This window comes from Rutilus rutilus (assembly GCF_951802725.1).
Source record: "Rutilus rutilus genome assembly, chromosome: 22".
Lineage (NCBI taxonomy): Eukaryota > Metazoa > Chordata > Actinopteri > Cypriniformes > Leuciscidae > Rutilus > Rutilus rutilus.
The window spans coordinates 2,076,730-2,101,404 of record NC_140227.1 but is presented as its reverse complement, the minus strand read 5'-3'; the positions used below and the strand labels follow the sequence as shown (position 1 = coordinate 2,101,404).

The 24,675-nt window shown below is 40.8% G+C and overlaps 2 protein-coding genes across 4 annotated transcripts in view; both read right to left on the bottom strand.

Annotated features, from left to right (window-relative positions):
• The window catches only part of itga7 (integrin, alpha 7), a 46,006-nt gene extending 39,034 nt beyond the window's left edge, over positions 1-6,972 (bottom strand). Inside the window, exon 1 of one of the 2 annotated variants that reach the window (XM_084394659.1) lies at positions 6,392-6,972. In XM_084394659.1, coding sequence (XP_084250785.1) covers positions 6,392-6,588 — 197 coding nt within the window. In that variant the 5' untranslated portion in view covers positions 6,589-6,972. The remainder of the gene's footprint in view (positions 1-6,391) is intronic. The other variant, XM_084394658.1, reaches the window with a different exon arrangement.
• A 15,125-nt stretch (positions 6,973-22,097) lies between these two features.
• The window catches only part of elmo2 (engulfment and cell motility 2), a 35,345-nt gene continuing 32,767 nt past the window's right edge, over positions 22,098-24,675 (bottom strand). For both annotated transcript variants that reach the window (XM_084394820.1, XM_084394821.1), the window contains exons 20-21: positions 24,323-24,400; positions 22,098-23,378 (exon numbers count right to left, since the gene is read on the bottom strand). In XM_084394820.1, the coding sequence (XP_084250946.1) occupies positions 23,178-23,378; positions 24,323-24,400 (279 nt within the window). In that variant the 3' untranslated portion in view covers positions 22,098-23,177. The remainder of the gene's footprint in view (positions 23,379-24,322; positions 24,401-24,675) is intronic.

Sequence of the window (24,675 nt, the reverse complement as noted above, 5' to 3'; positions counted from 1 at the left end):
TGATGGACACGAGCTACAGAAATACATTTACACATCATTTTAGGAGCGAGAAAGAGAGAAGGAAAGGAATGTGTGAATGATGAAGCTCTGTTTAATCACATCAAACAAGTCTATTTTAACTTGACATCTTACAGTTTTTTCCGATTGCTAAACGACCGTGAGCACAACTGGAGCTACATGTGCAAAACTCTAACAACAGTCTGCACAGCAGCAGTCACCTGAGCTCAACAGTTCACATCACCTGCAAAACTCACTCCAAGCAACACAACTCTTAACACTAACACACAGCCAAACACTGGCACAACCCTCACTGAGATAACACACACTGTCACTCAGAACACACTGAGAGTAAAAACACTAGCATCAAACACCAATACAGAAAATACTAACTTTTCATCTTTACAGTTTGAACAATTTCAGTGACTTCATACAAAGTAATATTTTCTTCAAAGAAAAGAAGTGACATTCTTTCACATGATTTATTTAAATTTTTAGAACATAACAATTCTTTAAGGTAAATGAAAATTAGCAGTTTGCTTCAATAGTCTGTAGTAATTTACGGAATTACAGTAATGAGAAACATACTGTACATACTGTACATACTGTAATTCGAACAAATAATTGAGGGGCTAATCCTGCCTCTCTCTAGCATCAGGCCACGGGTTTTCATCAACATCAGTTCCCATCAAAACCCGTCTTCCTTGTTCCATTTCCAAAATTAGTCTTTCTGAGCTCTATCTATATCTATATATATATATATGTGTGTGTGTGTGTGTGTTCACTAACAAGTCTAAAACAAGACACCTGCTTAGCCTTTCAGCTGAAATTGCAATCAGCAGTGTGTGAAAGGCACAAGGCTGAAATCTCTTCTGTTTTGAATGTGTGGTTCACAGTTTTGACAGCAGTGTGTTAGCATTTGAACAAAGTGCTGTAAATCCAGTGTTGTGCAGGTTGTGGTTAAAGTCATGGGATAAGTGTGTAGAGTTTTGAAAACTGTGTTCAAGCAATGAAAAACGAACTAGAGTTTGGTCCACATGAGCTGCTGCTGTGCAGACTGTAGTTAGAGTTTTGCACATGTGACTCCAGTTGTGCCCACTGTCCAGGTGGACCGTTGAAGAAAAAGAGACACACACACGTCTCCTGGAAATCCACTAGTTTCCATGTTGTGTGTCTTGTGCATCAGACGCTCAGCCAACGGTCTGAGACTGGCACATCAACTCCCTTTAACTCACTAGTCGACCTCACAGAGTGACCAGTCGCCGTTGGGTTACTAGTCGACCTCACAGAGTGACCAGTCGCCGTTGGGTCACTAGTCGACCTCACAGAGTGACCAGTCGCCGTTGGGTTACTAGTCGACCTCACAGAGTGACCAGTCGCCGTTGGGTTACTAGTCGACCTCACAGAGTGACCAGTCGCCGTTGGGTTACTAGTCGACCTCACATACCCCTTTTCCACCAAAAAAGAACTGGTTCGGAACTGGTGCTGGTTCAAAGTTGGTTCAACTTGCGAACCTTCTCAGAGCCTGTTTGTTTTTCCACTGACTGGAGAGCCCAGCGAACGACGTCGTTACGTCACTGTGTACGTTGCCATAGGCTACGTCTTAGCTTTTCTAGAAACGCTTGCGCCAAATTCAAGCATAACAATTACAATGGCGGACTACATCGTCTTTCTGCAAATGTTTCTCCTGGCTTTGCGATCCTATATTGGGGTCAGAAGAAGAAGTTTAGAACACATTTGTGCTGCTCGTCTGGATTACTATAGATGGAGGTTACGTTTGAGAAGAAGTTCGACAATAACCCCGCCCCCAGCCCCCGACGTAAGCATGACGTGGTAAAAGAACGGTTCTAGTCCAGCAAAGAGGTGGTGCCGCTTTGGAACCAATTTTCCTGGCCGAGAACCGGTTCTTTGGCTGTCGAAACACAAAGAACTGGTTTGCGAGTAGGCACCGGCTCCGAACCGGCACCAGCACTGCCTTGGTGGAAAAGGGGTAACAGAGTGACCAGTCGCCGTTGGGTTACTAATCGACCTCACAGAGTGACCAGTCGCTGTTGGGTTACTAGTCGACCTCACAGAGTGACCAGTCGTCGTTGGGTTACTAGTCGACCTCACAGAGTGACCAGTCGCTGTGACCAGTCGCTGTTGGGTTACTAGTCGACCTCACAGAGTGACCAGTCGCCGTTGGGTTACTAGTCGACCTCACAGAGAGTGACCAGTCGCTGTTGGGTTACTAGTCGACCTCACAGAGAGTGACCAGTCGCCGTTGGGTTACTAGTGACCAGTCGCCGTTGGGTTACTAGTCGACCTCACAGAGTGACCAGTCGTCGTTGGGTTACTAGTCGACCTCACAGAGTGACCAGTCGCCGTTGGGTTACTAGTCGACCTCACAGAGTGACCAGTCGCTGTTGGGTTACTAGTCGACCTCACAGAGAGTGACCAGTCGCCGTTGGGTTACTAGTCGACCTCACAGAGTGACCAGTCGCCGTTGGGTTACTAGTCGACCTCACAGAGTGACCAGTCATCCTTGGGTTACTAGTCGACCTCACAGAGTGACCAGTCGTCCTTGGGTTACTAGTCGACCTCACAGAGTGACCAGTCGCTGTTGGGTTACTAGTCGACCTCACAGAGAGTGACCAGTCGCCGTTGGGTTACTAGTCGACCTCACAGAGTGACCAGTCGCCGTTGGGTTACTAGTCGACCTCACAGAGTGACCAGTCATCCTTGGGTTACTAGTCGACCTCACAGAGTGACCAGTCGTCCTTGGGTTACTAGTCGACCTCACAGAGTGACCAGTCGCCGTTGGGTTACTAGTCGACCTCACAGAGTGACCAGTCGCCGTTGGGTTACTAGTCGACCTCACAGAGTGACCAGTCGCTGTTGGGTTACTAGTCGACCTCACAGAGTGACCAGTCGCCGTTGGGTTACTAGTCGACCTCACAGAGTGACCAGTCGCCGTTGGGTTACTAGTCGACCTCACAGAGTGACCAGTCGCCGTTGGGTTACTAGTCGACCTCACATACCCCTTTTCCACCAAAAAAGAACTGGTTCGGAACTGGTGCTGGTTCAAAGTTGGTTCAACTTGCGAACCTTCTCAGAGCCTGTTTGTTTTTCCACTGACTGGAGAGCCCAGCGAACGACGTCGTTACGTCACTGTGTACGTTGCCATAGGCTACGTCTTAGCTTTCCTAGAAACGCTTGCGCCAAATTAAAGCATAACAATTACAATGGCGGACTACATCGTCTTTCTGCAAATGTTTCTCCTGGCTTTGCGATCCTATATTGGGGTCAGAAGAAGAAGTTTAGAACACATTTGTGCTGCTCGTCTGGATTACTATAGATGGAGGTTACGTTTGAGAAGAAGTTCGACAATAACCCCGCCCCCAGCCCCCGACGTAAGCATGACGTGGTAAAAGAACGGTTCTAGTCCAGCAAAGAGGTGGTGCCGCTTTGGAACCAATTTTCCTGGCCGAGAACCGGTTCTTTGGCTGTCGAAACACAAAGAACTGGTTCGCGAGTAGGCACCGGCTCCGAACCGGCACCAGCACTGCCTTGGTGGAAAAGGGGTAACAGAGTGACCAGTCGCCGTTGGGTTACTAATCGACCTCACAGAGTGACCAGTCGCTATTGGGTTACTAGTCGACCTCACAGAGTGACCAGTCGTCATTGGGTTACTAGTCGACCTCACAGAGTGACCAGTCGCTGTGACCAGTCGCTGTTGGGTTACTAGTCGACCTCACAGAGTGACCAGTCGCCGTTGGGTTACTAGTCGACCTCACAGAGAGTGACCAGTCGCCGTTGGGTTACTAGTGACCAGTCGCCGTTGGGTTACTAGTCGACCTCACAGAGAGTGACCAGTCGTCGTTGGGTTACTAATCGACCTCACAGAGTGACCAGTCGCTGTTGGGTTACTAGTCGACCTCACAGAGTGACCAGTCGTCGTTGGGTTACTAGTCGACCTCACAGAGTGACCAGTCGCTGTGACCAGTCGCTGTTGGGTTACTAGTCGACCTCACAGAGTGACCAGTCGCCGTTGGGTTACTAGTCGACCTCACAGAGAGTGACCAGTCGCCGTTGGGTTACTAGTGACCAGTCGCCGTTGGGTTACTAGTCGACCTCACAGAGAGTGACCAGTCGCCGTTGGGTTACTAGTGACCAGTCGCCGTTGGGTTACTAGTCGACCTCACAGAGTGACCAGTCGTCGTTGGGTTACTAGTCGACCTCACAGAGTGACCAGTCGCTGTTGGGTTACTAGTCGACCTCACAGAGAGTGACCAGTCGCCGTTGGGTTACTAGTCGACCTCACAGAGTGACCAGTCGCCGTTGGGTTACTAGTCGACCTCACAGAGAGTGACCAGTCGCCGTTGGGTTACTAGTCGACCTCACAGAGTGACCAGTCGCCGTTGGGTTACTAGTCGACCTCACAGAGTGACCAGTCGCCGTTGGGTTACTAGTCGACCTCACAGAGTGACCAGTCGCCGTTGGGTTACTAGTCGACCTCACAGAGTGACCAGTCGTCCTTGGGTTACTAGTCGACCTCACAGAGTGACCAGTCGTCCTTGGGTTACTAGTCGACCTCACAGAGTGACCAGTCGTCCTTGGGTTACTAGTCGACCTCACAGAGAGTGACCAGTCGCCGTTGGGTTAGTAGTCGACCATCCTGACCGACAGTATTATGCATCATTACAGACTCTACATGCTCTTCTCCTGATTTCCATTCAAATCAATGCACATTCATGTTGATTGAAAGGTAGAGCTGATTCCTCTGAGAGGATGATCCTGAATAAAGCTGTGATCATGTGACGTAGAGAACACTCGTTCTTCACAATGTGACAGAACTGCTATAAAGCTAAGCCAATCTCTGTTACCTTAAATTATACGTTTATCTCTGTAAAGCTGCTTTGAAACAATCTACATTGTTAAAAGCGCTATATAAATGAAGATGACTTGACTTGACTAGAACTATAAAAGCGAAGAAATATGCATGCATTTAATTTGGAAACACTTCGAAAGTTCACTTTAGACAGTTTACTGACTATAAGTAATTTTACAACTTACTCTACTAACCCGAACCCGAACCTAACAGTCTACTAATACTCTAATGAGAGTTAGATGACATGTAGTTACTTATAGTTAGTAGAATGTCTAAAGTGGACTATCAAATTACAGTAACCATTCATATACTCCACATTAGTAAAATGAATCACAAGAGTGATTTTTATCAAGTAAAAGTCTCCAGATTCTGGTCTCTTCTCTCTTTTCATCTGTTTTCTGGTGAAACTGATCACATGATGAGAGGATTCGTTTATGTCTTTAATACTTAGTGAGCAACAATAACAGTGATGCTGGCTTCTAATAATAGTTGATAATAAGCAGTGAGGTCATCACAGCGTAATGCTTCTCACTGTAACTCATCTTACACACACACACACACTGTATGTCTGACAGCGTCCAGCTTTAACAGTGTGTGTTCGATCATATCTGCTGTGTCACTGACTGAACATCATCCTGAATATTAACAGATCCGTCTCTGATCGCAGAGTCATTCAGCATGACACACACACACTATTAAACAGACAGATCTTTTGCCGTCTACATGAGCTGAATCAATAGTGCAGGACATGCACAACAAAAAAATGATGTTCTTAATATTTTTGCAGCACAAATATCTAAACATCCTTAAATCAAGATACATTTACTGAAGAAGAAAAATGACTGAAGATATTAAGTCTTGTTCACTGAAAGAGTTTATGCTTAAAGCAAGAACAAATATGTGCTAGTAAGGTCAGAAGAATAATAGGTAACACTTTATTTTACCGTGTTACGTCATGTAGTTACTATAGTAATAACTATAAATTATGCATTATTACATGCAACTAAACCAAACCAAATCATAACCCTATAGTAAGTACACGTAGTTACTTAATATTACTTACATGTGTAATTACAGTGTAACAAATAAAGTGTAACCAAATCATCTTAATTTAAAGTTTATTTTTCAGACCCCATTGGCAGATATTTGTTCGGTTACACTTTATTTTAAGGTGTCATTGTTACAGTGTAATTACATATTTAAGTACTGAGTAATATTATTTAACAACATGTGCTTACTATAGGGTTAGGGTAGGATTAGGGTTTGGTTGAGGGTTAGTTGCATGTAATTACGCATAATTTACTGTTATTACTATATGTAACAATGACACTGTAAAATAAAGTGTTACCATTTGTTCTTGTTTTAAGCACAAAATTAAACTCACTTCCATATGACGCATTTTTCATGAAGCGAAACTTAATATCTTCAGTGATTTTACTTCTCAAGTAAATGTATCTTGACTTGAAAATGTTCCGATATTTGTCCTGAGTCATGGAGTCCTATCTTCCCGTGTGTGGGACTCACCAGCTGTGGGGTTCAGGTGTGATCTGCTGGTGTAAAGCAAGCGAGAAGCCGAAGAAGCTTCCCGGCTCCCCCTCCTTGATGAGGACGGTGCTCGTGTCCAGGTTAAACGCTGAGATCCCCGAGCCGAGGGAAAGCAGGAGCAGGGACAGGAGCAGGGGTCGATCCGAGCTCCTCCGGTGTGCGTTCCCGACGGACATGACAGTCCTGGACGAGTCCTGATCCACAACACAACACACACTAGAAGGTCTTCAGAAGAGATCAGAGTCTGAGATCCTCTCGAGCCGGGAGTAAGACTGCTAAAGACAGACTGAGCACAAGTGCAGTGCCACACACACACACACACACACACAGAGCTGTGAATAGACCACACACACCCCCTCAGCTGACATCATCACTCAGCGATCCGTGCCACATTGATCAGGATTCGAGGAAGCGCTGGAGAATACAGGAATGCAGATCTGTGTTGAGTCAGTCCACAAAACATACATTTAGAAAAGGCACATTTTAATTCCTGTAACTTTTCAAACATGCTCTCGGCACAGAGTGTGAACGTGTCGTTCAGTTGCATTGAGGATTGAACCAAAGACAGTCTCAAAAACACGCTTTGAAATCACTGGTGTTTCTGACGTCACAAACTACCTTGTAACCAATCAGATCAACGTGTGATCGTCAACCAGTGGATCTCTGAGCTGAGTGAGTGAGTGGAGGCGGGGCTCATTTGCATATTCATAGAACTGCGCATACTAAATGAGGCAAGGGTGTCGAGTTACATTGGAGATATTTTAAGGCATGAAGAATGAGTTTTAAGGGATAAAATCATTGATTACAGGGGGACTTTAAACTAAACCCTATTCCTAACACTATAGTAAGTACATGATGCTAATTAATATTAGTCAGTACATACATGTATAATTACAGTGTAACAAAGACACCTTAAAATAAAGTGTAACCCAAATTCTACTATAATGACAGATCTTCCAATACCGACAAACCAAAGGAAACATGAGATAAAGTGATTTAAATAAAAACATGCAATATGATTGAAGAGTTGATGATGCTGTCATTTGGGTTACACTTTATTTTAAGGTGTCCTACAGTGTAATTATACATTTAAGTACTTAGTAATAATAATTAAAATGTACTTACTATCGGGTTAGGGGTTGGTTTAAGTTTAGTTGCATGTAATTATGCATAATTTACTGTCATTGTGTAACAGATGTAACAATGACACTTTAAAATAATAATTGTTTATGGAATCATGTTAATACACATTTATATTTTGGTCCATTCCTCACTTGAAGCTTTGAAAATACAGACGACTCTAGTACTTTCAAGATACTTTTGTCATGTCTGATAGCATCCACTCTTTATTTTATGGACATGTGAATATTTATCGTTGCATTGATTATAAGATTAGATAATGAGAAGAATATGTGATGAAGAGAATGCGAAGATGATTTTGTGCTGTGGTCTCGGTGTCGACAGTGTTGTGACGTGTGGCCACAGCTGTTCCCGTGAGTCATGTGACCTCCTCACTTCCTCTCGGGCCTTGTGCAACTGTCAGTCAAGATCTCACAAGCTATAAACACGTTCCGGCGCACGGAAAATTGCTTGACATTCAGTGTTCGTTTAATAGTGATATGAATATATGTGACCCTGGACCACAAATCCAGTCATAAGTCGCACGGGTATATTTGTGGCAATAGCCAACAATACATTGTATGGGTCAAAATTATAGATTTTTCTTTTATGCCAAAAATCATTAGGATATTAAGTAAAGATCATGTTCCATGAAGATATTTTGAAAAATGTACTACTGTAAATATATAAAACATTTATTTTTGTGAGTGAATGCAGCACAATCGCGAACATAAGTGGACAACTTTAAAGGAGATTTTCTCAATGTTTCGATTTTATTGCATCCTCAGATTCCAGATTTTCAATAGGCTAGTTGTATCTCGACCAAATATTGTCCTATTCTAACAAACCGAACATCAATGGAAAACTTATTTATCAGATTTCAAATAATGTATACATCTCAATTTTAAAAAAATGTACCCATGTGACTGGTTTTGTCTGTTACGAAACTGCTCCGAGACACGAGGGTTAAGATCCAAACGCAGCTTTATTGTGGGTAATCCAGAGGCGTAATCCAGTGTACAGGCAAAAGGTCAAAACACAGGTAGGCAGTCCAAACAAACCAACAAAGAAACAAACAAACAAAACAGGCAGGGACCAGAGGCAAGAGAGTAATCCAGGGAACAGGGCAAGATATCCAAAACCGAGAGACAAGAAAACCAGGAGAATGCTCAGAAATGCAGTGTAACACTTAAACAAGACTTCGCGGTGAGTGAATGAATGAACATGGTATAAATAGACTGAGACTAACAGGATGATGAGACACAGGTGAATGCAATCAGTGAATGAGGTACAGGTGAATGCAGTGGCGGCTGGTGCTAAAAAATTTTGGGGGGGCACAACAAACTGAATTTTTAATTCAGGACTGAATGTAGGCTTATTGTTAAATAACAATTTAACAGTGATAATAATGTAGCTATCATTAGCCTGAAGTTTAGCTAAAACTTCAGCCGGTAGGGTTGGGAAATAGCCAATTGCCAAATAAATCTGAATTTTTGGGCTAAATGGCGATGTATGGTATAATCTGAGTATTTAATTATGATTTTTCTATTTGAATAAAAAAAAACCTGTATTTAATTTTTTTTTTAAAATATTTAATATCCTGATCGATATTGTCCTACAAACAATGTTTATATTGAAGGTTATAAAAACAAACATAGTGTAACCTTGCTGTCTATCTGCAGTCTATCCAAAAAAGGGGTCAAATCACATTACATTCTAACATTGCAACATTACAATCTAAAAACAAAATAATGTTTTTTAAAGAAGTAGTTAAATTTACTAAACCAAAAAAAAAAAAAAAAAAAGCTAATATCATAAAAATACACATGTAGGTTTGAAATTCTCTAGCACATTTATGTTCACCAACAACAACAAATATTCAACAACAAATGTTTTAGCTAAATATATTTATAATTTAGTGCTAATGTATATTTTAGTCAGAATAATTGCGCTCCTATTCTATTGCGCTCCGTCTGTTCGGCGCGCATGCACGCGGCGGCGCTCGTTCACGGAAGTAGGCTATAGCTTGCAGAAAGCTCGCCCACTCATGACAGCAAACTGGACTTTCTAACATTTACAGATGGAGAATATGTCCGTGAAATGTAAGTTATGCACTGAGGAAATTATTGGATGTCACTTCAGCTTATGGATAAATACTAATAGGGATGTTCGCCGGAGTCAAATGTGACGTCACGATATGGGCGTGGCCGCGAACTGGTTGGCAGAAAGAACCAACAAGTCGCAGCAGTCTACCTGTGTTTTGTCAGCATAATGTTAATTCTTTGTCCGAAGAAGCTAAAAAGAGATATAATTAAGCTTTTATAACCAGGGTTCATGTTCTCTGCCTGATCCATATCACCTGAGTGAGAATTTTTTGTTGTTCTTTGACTAACGAAGTCAGCAAATTCGTTGGATTTACAGCTAAAAAATGTGGCGGCACATTAGTAAAGAAAGCATCTGTGAAAGCAGCGCAGTTTGAGTGTTTCGGAACGTATATGTGATCGGAGAGCAAGATGAGGCCCTTCTCTGACTGCGTTTGAATGTGTGAGTTAAGTATTAAACTGTTGGTGAGATGAGATGCGATAATGCAACGCTGACATAAACTACAGTACAATGACAGTTGCACAGGTGTTGGGAACCGGTGAGAAAATGTCCGGTAGCCTACCCGGTCACTTTACCAGTAATAACAATATTAATTTAGTTCTGCTTAACGGTTCCTGAACGCTGTAACTAACAGCTTCCCAGCCATCAACACAGCTGCGTGTGATTTGTTTACATGCGAGCTGCACTAGGTCTATATCTGTATTCTAAGAGTTATTATTACTTGTATGGATCTCGTTAATAAATTGACAGAACTTAAATGTGTATTCTTACAAGTTAAAGAAGAAATGTTTGTGCAATTCCTTTTTTCACCTTTTATGAGGCCAAAAAAAAAACTGTCTGGTAAAAAGTCACAGTGGCTGGTGGTCAAAAAAGTTAACTTCAGGCCCTGTATATAACATTGGTTGACACGTAAAAATGTATTAAAATACAATAATTTGCCCTTAATATATAAGGGTATGTACACAGATGATACACACAGTACAGTACCCAATCTTGCCGATCACACAGCACGATACAACCATTTTTCTTCTGTGTTTGCGCTGCGCAGCAAGCGGCCATTACTTTTCTTCTGCCAACCAGAGCGCGTCGTGACGTCACGGCGAAGATCCCTATAGAGGTACTGATAGAGGTATTTGTTTCCACCAATCGCTGCACAAGTTAAGGTTACGTATGATGACGAAAGCACGTTAGTGCGAGCCCTCCCGGAACCCATAGAGAATGCATTGCAGTGCCTGCAGTTCGAAAAAAAAAATCTTTGAATGTAAGTCTATGGGAAGACTCTGGGCGATTCTCAGCCAGAGTGAAATCGCCCAAAAAGAGGCGGTACTCCACAGAACGTGACTCGGCGCTGATTGGACTATATCCAGAGGCAGAACAACAGTGAGTGACTGCTAGCGTAACTCTGTGGTTGAATGAGATAGTGATTGAAAGTCCCTTTCACACTTTGGTGGTGCGTCGCCCGATCGCCCTAATGAAGAAACCGCCGCTGGGTGAATGTGATCAGTGATGATAAGTGATGATGAGTCCGGGCAGTGAGTTATGGGAAATGTAGTGTTACGACCCTTGGCTCAAGGGAAGCAACAAAAAACAAGGGACACACGAAAACCAAATTATAAGCTCAAAGAAATGTTTATTTAATTACAAAATAAGGCAACACTAAATAATAAGATGAAAAACAATTAAAGAAAATAATGTTTCTGTATTCATCAGTAAGGTCAGTGTGTAAGGCAAGGTGCAGGTTTGAAATGTAATGTAGTGTTGAAGTGAAAATGAAAAGAGTAACAAAATACAACACAACCAAAGAGTCCAAAACCAAAGCGTCAAAACCAAGGAATGAATTGTCCGGTCAATTGGTGATCTCTTAAACAGCATCCAAGGCACGAACACAGGTGTTTCCAGTAGACTGGCAATCAAGGTGATTAATGGGCTCAGGTGCCAACCGCAATTCACAGAACCAACAGCAGATGTCGTCACACCCCTCCCCATAAGACAGGGACTCCCACAAAGATCCCTGTAACAAAACAAAATTCAGTCATAGGATACACTCAAGTTCAGAACCACAGACAGCTCCCAAAGACACCAAAAAGGAATAACACATCAAATCCAGTAGATTAAACTGCATCTGGGGCGCGTGACAGCGCATCAGCTACCACATTTTCCGATCCTCGAATATGTCGAATATCTAAACAGAAGGATTGCAGGAACAAGGACCACCGAACCAACCTCTGATTCGGACACTGCAAAGAATTCAAAAAAGTTAATGGATTATGATCCGTGTAGATCACAATAGGTGCACTCGAGCTGAGGTAAACCGCAAAATGCTGCAATGCCCAAATAAGGGCTAATGCTTCCTTCTCAACAACAGAATAATTACATTGATATGTGTTAAACTTCCGCGAAAAGAAACTGACTGGATGGTATACTCCGTCCCCATTAGACTGCTGCAGGACAGCTCCAGCTCCCACATTACTGGCATCGACGTGCAACGTGAAAGGTTTGTCAAAGCACGGAGCCCTAAGCACGGGCGCTGAACACAGCAAAGATTTCACATTCTCAAAAGCCAATTCACAAGGGTTAGACCAGATAAACTTTGTCTTTCCCTTTAACAAGTCTGTAAGCGGTGCCACCACAGTAGAGAAATTTCGACAAAAAGACCGATAGTATCCGACCAGCCCTAAAAACCTCATAAGCTCTTTCTTTGTTGTTGGTGAAGGAAAGTTCTGAACAGCCTGCACTTTAGCCTGTATCGGACGCACTTGACCGTTCCCCACCACCTTCCCGAGATATGTCACTGTCGCCTTCGCAAACTCGCATTTGGCCAAGTTCACTGTAAGTCGAGCATCAGCCAAACGTCTCAACGCCGAACGCAAACGTTTTAAATGAGACTCCCAACTGTCACTAAAAACTACCAAGTCGTCCAAATAGATGGCACAACCCTCAAGACCACAAATTACTCGGTTCATGAGGCGTTGAAAAGTCGCCGGAGCGTTTCTCAGGCCAAAACTCATGACCTGATACGAATGTAACCCTGACGGAGTGACAAAAGATGAAATTTCTTGCGCTCTCTTGGTTAAAGGCACTTGCCAATAGCCCTTCAGCAAGTCAAACTTGCTGACAAACTTGGCTGAACCAACCTGGTCCACACAGTCTTCGACGCGGGGCAGAGGGAAGCAGTCTGGTTTTGTTAAAGCATTAACTTTGCGAAAATCCGTACAAAATCTCACAGTACCATCCGACTTTCCAACTAAAATACACGGGGAAGCCCAATCAGAAAATGAAGGTACTGCAATATTGTGGTCCTGCATATACTTAATTTCCCTCTCCATCAATTCCCGTTTCTCAGGCGCAACACGATAAAAACGCTGCTTAATAGGCTTTGCGTCCCCCACATCGATATCATGTTCAACCCAATCAGTACGCGATGGTGCGTCACCAAATAATTCAGGAAAACTACGTAATAAATCACATAACTCCTGACATCTTACAGGAGATAAATGACGGAGAGTAAACTCCAAGTTGTGCAATGACTCAGAATTATTCAAACGACCCCGGAAAACACAATCATCGGGCGAAATGGTCTCCTCCTCCTCACCCACCAAACTCACATTACCCCCACCGATGGAAACGGCCGAAAGTGCTAAATGCAAAGATGTCGAATTTTCTTTTTCATAATAAGGTTTTAATAGATTTACATGGCACCGTTTAACTGACTTTTTCCGCAATGGCATTGAGACTTCATAATTTTCATCAGTCAATTTCCGTTTTACAACAAATGGGCCATCAAATTTGGCTTCAAAAGGAGAAGATACCATCGGTCGTAAGACAAGAACTTGATCACCTGGTACAAACACTCGACGTTCAACCGTACGATCATACAATCGTTTCATGTTTTTCTGATGTTTTTCGAGACTTAATTTTGCTAGTTCTCTAGCCTGGATGAGTCTGTTTTTAAACCCCAAAACATATGACACCAAGTTTTTAGGAGGCTCTACAGCTTTACCAACCTGCTGAAATACGGACAACAGTCCACGAACATTATGGCCAAAGACCAAGTCGTTAGGGCTGAAACCCATACTTTCCTGCACCACTTCACGTGCGGCTAACATCATCCAAGGTAAACCCTCTTCCCAATCTCTATCCAGCTGCACACAGTACGCACGGAGAAGTGACTTTAACGACTGATGGAATCTCTCCAATGCACCCTGACTTTGTGCATGAAACGCAGTAGATTGATTATGCTTAATGTGCAGCTGTTTTAACACTTGATGGAAGAGATGCGAAGTAAGATTTGAACCTTGATCACTCTGGATAATTTTCGGAATTCCGAAGACAGATATAAACTGGGTTAGAGCTTTCACAACAGAACGAGATGTAATTGTACGTAGTGGATATGCAGCAGGGAAACGCGTGTTCAAACACATCACAGTAAACAAATAACTACTACCAGACTTCGAACGGGGAAGTGGCCCTACACAATCAACAACAAGATGCTCGAACGGTTCACCAGTAGCCTGAATTGGTTTCAACGGAGCAGGTTTCAATACCTGATTCGGCTTACCGGTTAACTGGCAGGTTTTACATCTCTTAATATAAGCAGAGACATCTCGTTTTAAACGCGGCCAAAAAAAATATCGCAACAGGCGATCGTAAGTCTTACGCACCCCCTGGTGACCTAATTGATCATGCGCAATTTCGATCATCATTTGTCGAAAATTAGTAGGAACAACTACTTGAAAAACAGGATCCCCAACAAAATCTTTGTGAGGACTCCATTTTCTCAACAACACTCCATTGTGAACGAAATATCCACGGGCAACATTACACTCCTCTACTGGAAGAACAGCACTCTGGAAGAGTTCATCCAAAGAGGAGTCAGTTCGCTGTTCCTTTCCTAAATCCTCTGCAGAAACAGGAAAAGACAAAGCAGACAAGTCAGGCATAAACAACTTAGAACAGCCTTTATCAGATTGAATCTCTTTTTGATCACACACTTCATCATTGGCACGTTTCATTGCACGAGTCACAACACATGATGAATCCTGGCACAAAACACTCAGTTCAGTCTCAATTTTATTAGCAGTGGTCACTATGGGAAACAGTGAAGTATCAGCCCAAACACGTTCACCTACCAGTCCATTACCCAAAATAATATGGACCCCCTCAACTGGCAAAGCTGGTCGTACTCCCACTACAACCTCACCTTGAATCAAATCAGACTGAAGCCTTACCTTATGAAGAGGCACAGACAGAGTATTCAGTCCTATTCCACGAATTAAAACACTCTCACCAGTATGAGACTGCAAAGAAAAAGGCAAAACTGATTCCAAAATAAATGAATCCATTGCGCCAGTATCCCGCAAGATTTTAACGGGAATTTCCTCTTTCTCTCCAACCAGAGATACACGCCCTTCTGTAATAAAAGGTGAGTAAGAAGAGAAATCAACATCAAGTTTTTGACTTTCAACGATTTCACTCCCTGCCAACAGGACTGGTGCTGCAAGAGCAGAAGGCTTAGCTTGTGAACTTTGTGCATTACTTTGGGATTTATTTTTAAGGACCGGACAATCTACTTTCCAATGTCCTTTCTCATGACAGTAATTGCAAATCTTGCTTGGATCAAATTTTCCTGTGAAAACACGATTATACGTAGACGGAGACTTTACATACTGAACATCACGAGCATGCCAATCAACAAAAGTGGTTTTGTGCGTCAGTACAAAATCATCGGCCAACATAGCCGCTTCCTCTGGCGTTTTAACATTATGCTCACTAATAAACATAGCAATACGGCTCGGAACTGAATTTTTAAATTGTTCCAACACCATCAAATGAACTAAATCCTCCAATGTTTTAATGTCTAATGCCTTACACCAATGATTAAAGTGTTTTCTCAGATTACGCACAAATTCTAAGTTTGTTTGCAACTCGTCTTTTTTCTGCAATCGAAAGTGCTGTCTGTATGCTTCGGGTACACATTCATATGCCTTTAAAATGAGAGATTTAACTGTACCATAATCTTTACAATCATCAACGGACAACGAAGTGAACGCTACTTGTGCTTTCCCAGTTAACACACACTGCAGCAGTGCAACACGATTCTCATCTGACCAGTTCCTTAATTCTGCCATGCGTTCAAATAGAGTAAAGAAAGTATCAGGATCTTCCTCATTGAATTTGGGAACAAGTTTAAGATTAGAAGTGATCGAAAAAAACACACTCTGCTCCTGACCAGAACTAGAAAGCTTACCTTCTTTCATCAGGTTGAGCTTGAGAAATTCCAAATCCAATTTTGCCTTTTCTAATTCCACTTTACCCTCTTCAGAACGCAGTTTTAACCTCTCGTGATCCATCTGTAAAAGTAGCAGCTCTTTTTGTTGTTCAAAAGACAAATTACTTTTTAATTCAGATGCAACTGGTACATATTCCTTCATCTCAATGTCTAATAAACCTTTTTCAATTAACTCAATTTTCAAAGCTATTTTAACATTTTCTTTGAGCCTTTTATCTTTAATCACAATTTCATAACGTTCGGCAATACTTAATAATTGCTCTTTAGTACACCTGTCCAAAAATTCATGCGACGGTGAACTAACAAACGCATCAATATCAGCCATGCTAAAAATCACCAGAATAATTGAATTAGTACAGTGCAATCAAATAACGAGAGTTTTCCCTCTACCTACTTTTCGAATACCTCTACCTAACTCAACCCTAGTCTTCATGCGATTACCGGTGGGGGGTATTTATGCACTGTAGCCCGCTGGGTGAAAAACGCAACTGGTCAAACCAGCGACGCCTTCAACACCACGGATGTGCTCCCGAGATAATTACTTCTACCCACTTTCACCGCAACACTACAGAAAAATAACAAATCCGACACGTCTCAAAAGAAACATGCCGCTATACCTATCAGAGAAAACTCACGTTCAAAAAAACAATATTGCACATGTACTTACCAACTGGTGAATTCACACGGTGAACTAATTGACTTCGGTACAAACAAATTTTCGCATGTCCAAAAAAAAAAAAAAATTGTTTTAATAAATCAATTATCAAACTATACGAAAACAAAACTTTAACGCAATCAAATAACCTAAATAAGGACGAGCCCCCAATTTGTTACGACCCTTGGCTCAAGGGAAGCAACAAAAAACAAGGGACACACGAAAACCAAATTATAAGCTCAAAGAAATGTTTATTTAATTACAAAATAAGGCAACACTAAATAATAAGATGAAAAACAATTAAAGAAAATAATGTTTCTGTATTCATCAGTAAGGTCAGTGTGTAAGGCAAGGTGCAGGTTTGAAATGTAATGTAGTGTTGAAGTGAAAATGAAAAGAGTAACAAAATACAACACAACCAAAGAGTCCAAAACCAAAGCGTCAAAACCAAGGAATGAATTGTCCGGTCAATTGGTGATCTCTTAAACAGCATCCAAGGCACGAACACAGGTGTTTCCAGTAGACTGGCAATCAAGGTGATTAATGGGCTCAGGTGCCAACCGCAATTCACAGAACCAACAGCAGATGTCGTCACAGTAGTTTGTGAGTGATAATAGTCTTATGTGGAGTGCCCTCTGGTGGCTCTCAAGGGCACTCCAGCTGGTGACCGTTACATTGTGGTCCAGGGTCACATATTTGCAGTCATCTTTTAGGATAAGACTGTTCTGAACACTTAACGTTTGTGAACTCTCTGCATTTGATTGAATGTTATTTATTTATTTACATCTTTGGCCCTTCAGTGCTTCTTGTTATATAAGTAACAAGAAGAGTAGTGAGGAGGAGCTTTTTCCAGCATCACTTCATCACATCATTTCAATGAAAAAAATTCTAGTAATCTAGATACCTGATAACTATAACATTATTTAATGTACTGTGAACTAACATGAACAAAAAAATTAACAATTTGATTTACAATTTTGAGTTTACTAATGTCCCCTTTAACATTTTGAATTGTTTGTATCATGAAAATCTGACTTTTCCCATGTTTAAGTGTTATAATCGGGTCCCTGTTGCTTCTACCAACCCAGAAAAGTGAAACGCAGTAACTTAGTTTTGGTGAGCCTTTCTCTGCAAGCATGTCAGAAAATAAGCCGATCAGATTTCGCTCTCCTTCTGACGTAGAGGATCTTATTATAATATTACCGGACCTGGTGTGTTCAAGTCATCTCGTAAAGATCGTATTTACGAGTTGAACGCACATGAACGCCACCACAATGTCGTAAATACGAGTGGGGAGCTCGGGGTTTTCTTTTGGTGCGTTCAAATCCTCGTGGGAAGTTCGTACATACAGGTGGGAAGTCGTGTTTACGTTTAGTCGATCTCCGAATGCAACGTAACATGAGGAGAGTAACGATGGAAAGCTCCTAAAGCTTAGTTCCATATAAATTCACGGATAATTTGTTGTTTTGTCGTTAGTGAAAATCAATATTGACCTTGTATTTGAAAAAGGATCCTCATATAAGAAACAATCCTAAAATTCAGAGTCAGTTCATTCGCATTCGGAGATCGACTGCCATCATAAACTGTGGACAATGGTAGCTTTATTTAATGTAAATTAATGTATATGTCCAAAAAACGGGTAATGTCATACTTTCTAGTATCGTGGCGTAATAATCTGTTTGGTTGTAAAATGTATTACCTGAGTGAAATGAAATCGAATATCGTTCTGACTCCTGTGGAATCATTCATTCACAGACAGCTTACGAAGATGTTCAAGTTCAACTAATAAAGATCTTCATCGCTGGCAAAAATATGATGCATTTGAAGATTTGCTCTCACTTGACTGTACTGTAGGTCCACTGCCACTTCATCTAACGCTCTTGATGTGCTTAAATCTTCTTGTTACGACTCCGAGTCGAGTTTTTTCATTAGAAATGTACTCGAGTAAAAGTAAAAAGTACCCACGTTCAAATCTACTCTTAAAAGTACAATTTTTCTAAAAAAGTACTCAAGTAAATGTAACGAAGAAATGTACTTCGTTACTACCCACCTCTGCATTAAGTGAAATTACTGAACTTAAATATACGAGCTTGATCAAAATGATCATTCTAGAAGACAATTTCAGATGGCACCTAGAGGCTTTTGCATCTGAACTCTTCATATAGGCCTATACAGGGTGGGCCATTTATATGGATACACCGTAATAACATGGGAATGGTTGGTGATATTAAAGTCCTGTTTGTGGCACATTAGTATATGTAAGGGGGCAAACTCCTCAAGATGGGTGGTGACCATGGTGGCCTTTTAGAAGTCGGCCATCTTGGATACAACTTTTGTTTTTTCAATAGGAAGAGGGCCATGTGACACATCAAACTTATTGGTAATGTCACAAGAAAAACAATGGTGTGCTTGGTTTCAACGTAACTTTATTCGTTCATGAGTTATTTACAAGTTTCTGACCACTTATAAAATGTGTTCAATGTGCTGCCCATTGTGTTGGATTGTCAATGCAACCCTGTTCTCCCGCTCTTCACACACTGATAGCAACACCGCAGGAGAAATGCCAGCACAGGCATCCAGTATCCGTAGTTTCAGGTGCTGCACATCTCGTATCGTATTTTTCCAGCAAGATGGTGCACCACCACATTATGGGTGCCAGGTCCGAGCATTCCTAGATGAACAGTTTCCTGGAAAGTGGATTGGTCGTCGTGGGCCAGTTGAATGGCCCCCAAGGTCTCCCGATCTGACCCCCTTAGACTTTTATCTTTGGGGTCATCTGAAGGCAATTGTCTATGGTGTGAAGATACGAGATGTGCAGCACCTGAAACTACGGATACTGGATGCCTGTGCTGGCATTTCTCCTGCGGTGTTGCTATCAGTGTGTGAAGAGTGGGAGAACAGGGTTGCATTGACAATCCAACACAATGGGCAGCACATTGAACACATTTTATAAGTGGTCAGAAACTTGTAAATAACTCATAAACGAATAAAGTTACGTTGAAACCAAGCACACCATTGTTTTTCTTGTGACATTACCAATAAGTTTGATGTGTCACATGGCCCTCTTCCTATTGAAAAAACAAAAGCTGTATCCAAGATGGCCGACTTCTAAATGGCCACCATGGTCACCACCCATCTTGAGGAGTTTGCCCCCTTACATATACTAATGTGCCACAAACAGGACTTTAATATCACCAACCATTCCCATGTTATTACGGTGTATCCATATAAATGGCCCACCCTGTATATACATATTAAAATAACTATATAAAATAAATAACACATACCCAATTTTCAATGTCAACTGACATGCCATGCCAGTAAAATCTGGCACAGATGGCAGCACGTGTTTTACCAATCCCTGTGTGCCCACCAATGGGAGAGGAATGGAATTCTTCAAAGAGCATCCTGGCTTCCTCTTTGGTTTTGATCACTCTTTTCCCTCCATAAAAAAGCATTCCATCTACATTAAAGACAAAACACGACTATATGACAAAAGTAGACTTAAAGGACATTTGGCATTGTTGGAAAAGAAAATCAAGATGGCAACAAATTAATAATAAAATAAACATAATTGAAATTTAAAGTTAAAATATCTACCCTTTAAGTTGAATTTGAGTGCATATCTTCGAATGTTCTGCCTTTTGGACTTATCATACCCTGATGGGTACGATCCCACTGACAGAAGATTATACAATGCTTCCCACTTATCTTCCATAGCTGTCAAAAAATGCAAGAAAAAAAAAAAAACACAAATAGATATAGTGCTGTAAATCAATGAGGCATTTTTTATGTGATTAATCGTAATTACAAACATTAAAGTTTAATTTAATAGGCTATATTTTATAATGTAATAATTTCACAGTTTATCTCCAAATGAATGCAGAAACAACATAGAGTATACTTTCAATATTTGTTTAAGCTATATTTATGAATGAAAACCGCTGTCACTTTAACACCTGCCACTGTTGACGATACGCGGATCTCACACGCCTCACACTCTTTACGCTCATTTGATACTTTATTTGATTCATTTAAGACTGATCTTATGGGGACACTCGACAAAACGGACATTTTGGCATAATTGTGTGTGTTTATATTTTACACTAAAACAATCAAATCATATGGGGGCGCCCATATCTAGCCTAACGTTTTCATGAAAAATGATCAATGGTGCTGGCTTTGTATGAATGTGACCGTAAACAGTTCTCATTACTGCTATATATCTTGGTATAATAAAAATTACCACAAATAGTAAAAAACTTACCTCACATGAAGAAGTTCTCAGGCAAGTAGTAAAAAATTATGGGCGTGTTGTTCAGCGTGACAAAATTGACGCAATATTGATGTGCGCATGCGCAGTAAGCCCTGGTAGGAGATGGAATGTCAGGACACCGGCGGACACAGCTACAGTGAGTTGTTCAAAATCTTTCTTTTTAGTAAACTCTGTGTTCACAAACAATGTTCTCAATGCTGGAGTTCGTGTTTAGAGCCCCTGGTGACACTTCCAGCACAGTTTCATGTTGTGTGGAGCCTTATTAGTGTTTTAAAAATAGCTGTTTTGATGCTATCACTCCCATTCAAAAGGCAGTTTGACCGAAAACGAAAATACGGTCAAACTTAAAAGTGGCGTTTCCATCCTAATTATGCTTTTAAACGAAAGTTTGCCTCGGGTAGATTAACAAAAATACCCTAGATTGCATTTTGGCGAGAGTTACCCTTTAAACATGACAACATGCAAGTCGATGAGATGAATAAATGTAACTCCACAACGACTACATAAATGTCTCCACTAACCGTTCAGAAACGTCCAGGAGCGTCTAAAAGTGAAACTCTCTCCGTAAGGCTGCACTCGCTACTGGTTATTCTGGGATTCTGGATGAGTGAGATTTGCCTGTTTTGTTATTGCCAGAGTATCTGAAGCTTGTGTAAAAGCTCCGCCCTCTTCTGAACGGAGGCGGAGCTGCAGCTCATTTGCATTTAAAGGGACACACACAAAAGATAATATTGGGGCGTTTTTGCTCACACCCAAAAAGGGGCAAATTTGACAAGCTATAATAAATGATCTGGGGGATATTTGAGCTGAAATTTCACTGACACATTCTGGGGACACCAGAGATTAAATTACATCTTGTGAAAAGGGGCATGTCACCTTTAACAAAGACAAAAAATAGATTGTAAAATATATATTGTTAGCTAATGCATTAACTAATGTTAACAAATTAGACCTTATTGTTAAGTGTTACTGTATTATCTAACGGTGTAAATAAGTTAAATTACTGCATAAACGGGGTCATCGCTATCTGGTATAAATAAGAGTTAAACTGTGTTCTAATTAAAGTTTGCATGAGGCTAAATGATATTATAAAAAGTTGATTTAATTAAATTTTTATGTAACAAATGTAATATATAAGGAATCATTTACGACGGGCTGTTGAATAGATGGTTTGTCTATACCTGCATTTTAGTGGATGTGCAGCTCAGATCAAATGATTTATGAAAAATTACAAACGAATATCAAGCTATGACTTTAACAAATTTTATTATTGCACACAAATCCATTGCAATTACTATGATAAAGGCAGCACAATATATATAGTGTACATACAGTGGCCTTTAGGAAGTATTCACACCCTTTTCTTTAATGTTGAAATATTTTAGTATTCCTTCAATAACAATAAAATCAAAACATTTACAAATCAAAAACCTTCTCTTCAATGAGAAATAAAGGGGAATTAATACTTTCTGAAGGCACTATATAATTATAATGTGTACAATATTTCAACCCAAATACTGATACCTGCCACTAAAACATTCAAAAACGACCAGCCGTCACAGGCTTATGATGAAGCAAATCTGAGCAAATAATTAAAACCTCTGTCAGTGATCCATCTCTGGGTTCTGGGTTTTCAACTTTATTCTATGGCAAGCAAATATGAAAGCCAGAGAGAAGACAAACATCAGCACAGCAGCAGGTATTTCTCCCCGTAACAAAGAAATAACCCAAAAGAAATCTTATGGCTATTATCACATACAGTTCTGGAAGGGGCAGGTGACATCTGAATCACGGAGCAGATCCTGTTAAACATCAACTACGAGTCAAAAATCAGCATAACAATACATTTCCATCTTCTTGCTCTTTCGTTCTTCCTCCGCTTCATGCAAATGTATCATATAGTGTCTTTCACATCAAGTACAAAAATATATTTCTATTGACAAAAGCAAACGTCAGTAAATATTAGTTATCTTCGGACGGGTACAAAGTTACTAATTGTTCAGTTTTGTTACTCATATATGCTTTTTTAACATCACGTCAGCACATGAAAGTAGATGCCTTACAATGTTTAAACACAGAATGATGCTCTTGTGTGACTCGAATACTTGAAGACAGAAGAACCGCTTGTTTTCCTGCCTGGCAAACATCTGAAAAGGAACTGAAAAAATTCTCTCATAGTTCATGTGTAGTATAGGCACATACACTCGCTGAAAGGTGAAGTGTGTCACACAAACAGATTGCCGTTTCAGTGCAAGAAAATGTATCTTAGTGACACACTTCACCTCTGACACAGAAACACACACTGCTTAAATGGACGAGCGTCTCATCCGTAGTTGTACGTGAAGTTGTATGTGCTGGGCTCTTTCGGCACAGGGGGCGGAGCCTCGGGGATGGTGATGTTCTCCAGGTCCAGGAGGCGGAGCTTCATCTCCATGCTCATTAATGTGTCAAGGTCACTTCGTGTGAGATCACTGCCCAACTCCTTCCCCAGCAGAGCCGAGAGTCCATCGGTCCAGATGCAGTACTGCTCCACAGAAACACATGTCATTTATCTAATACATATTTACAGCATAAAGTGTCAAATATCACATTCAAAACAACAGAATCCACTGCGGTCACATGGCCTATAGAGTGTATGCGTGTGACGTCACCATCGGCCGGCGTGACTGCGGTTACACACACTGAGGAGCGGAACACAGACGTCAAAAGTACATTTTAGCAGCTGACTATTAGCATACAATTTTATTTCTATTTAAAAAATTTTACTAGAAAATGGCGATCAGAAATCCAAATATTTAGTGTATTTTGAAATTATATATTTAAACATGTATAAGAGTATAAGAGAAATAATGCAAGTGTCCGGTTGGTTATGAACAACTTCAAAACGTTGTGTCTAGAGATTGGATTCATTTAAAAGCACATGACATGAAGTAAATGAAGGAAGGGTTTTTATCTGTGACCTGGAAAATTAATTTACAATGAATTAGTTTAGATTCGGTTACTGTGCGCTTGAAATCTCTGAAACTTTTATTGCTAACTAACTAGCAAAATCTAAAGGAAAATTTGATTCTTTATCTCATGACCTCTTTAAATCTAAAAAATCGAATTTTTGAGTGTTGAAGTTGTAAGGGGGAACTGGACGCTGAAACGGTGAAAAACGGCCTTGAAGGACTGACCCTCAACAGAGGAAACAAACGATAACCAATAACTAACTAGACACAGGTGCCAATCATCTTTAACCAAGGAAACAAATGAGGAAGAAACACAGGAAGTGAAACAGAATGCAAACTGAGACTCCGTGGAAGAGATCAAAATAAGAGTCCTTGAAAAACAACTATATCTGTGCAATTACTAAGATTGAGCTCTATTACAGATTGAGTTTAGTAATTAAACAGTTACTGAACACTTACATTCTTAACAGAAGATATGTCATAATTGTGATTTAATTGTGCTGTTTTTCAGACTCACCTCATATTTGTTGGGTGCCACAAAGTTGAGAGCTTCATCAGGATCATATAGGATGGAAAACGCCAACTCTAAAACTTCCTGCAAACACAGGACAGTTCACACACTTTACAGCGATTTCAAAGCGTGTGTTTGAGACTGTCTTTGGTTCACTGCAGTTTTAAGGAGGAAATACTCAGCAATGGTGTCGACTTATGAACTTACACATGAGTTTGTCTTAAAGCAGATTAAAAACACCACATAGACACATAAACAACATTAAAAGCTGGATTTTCACCACATGGGGACTTTAATACATTTAAAAACTTGGATGTTTTGAACGTTCAGAGAACATTCAGAAATAGTGCTTTCATAAC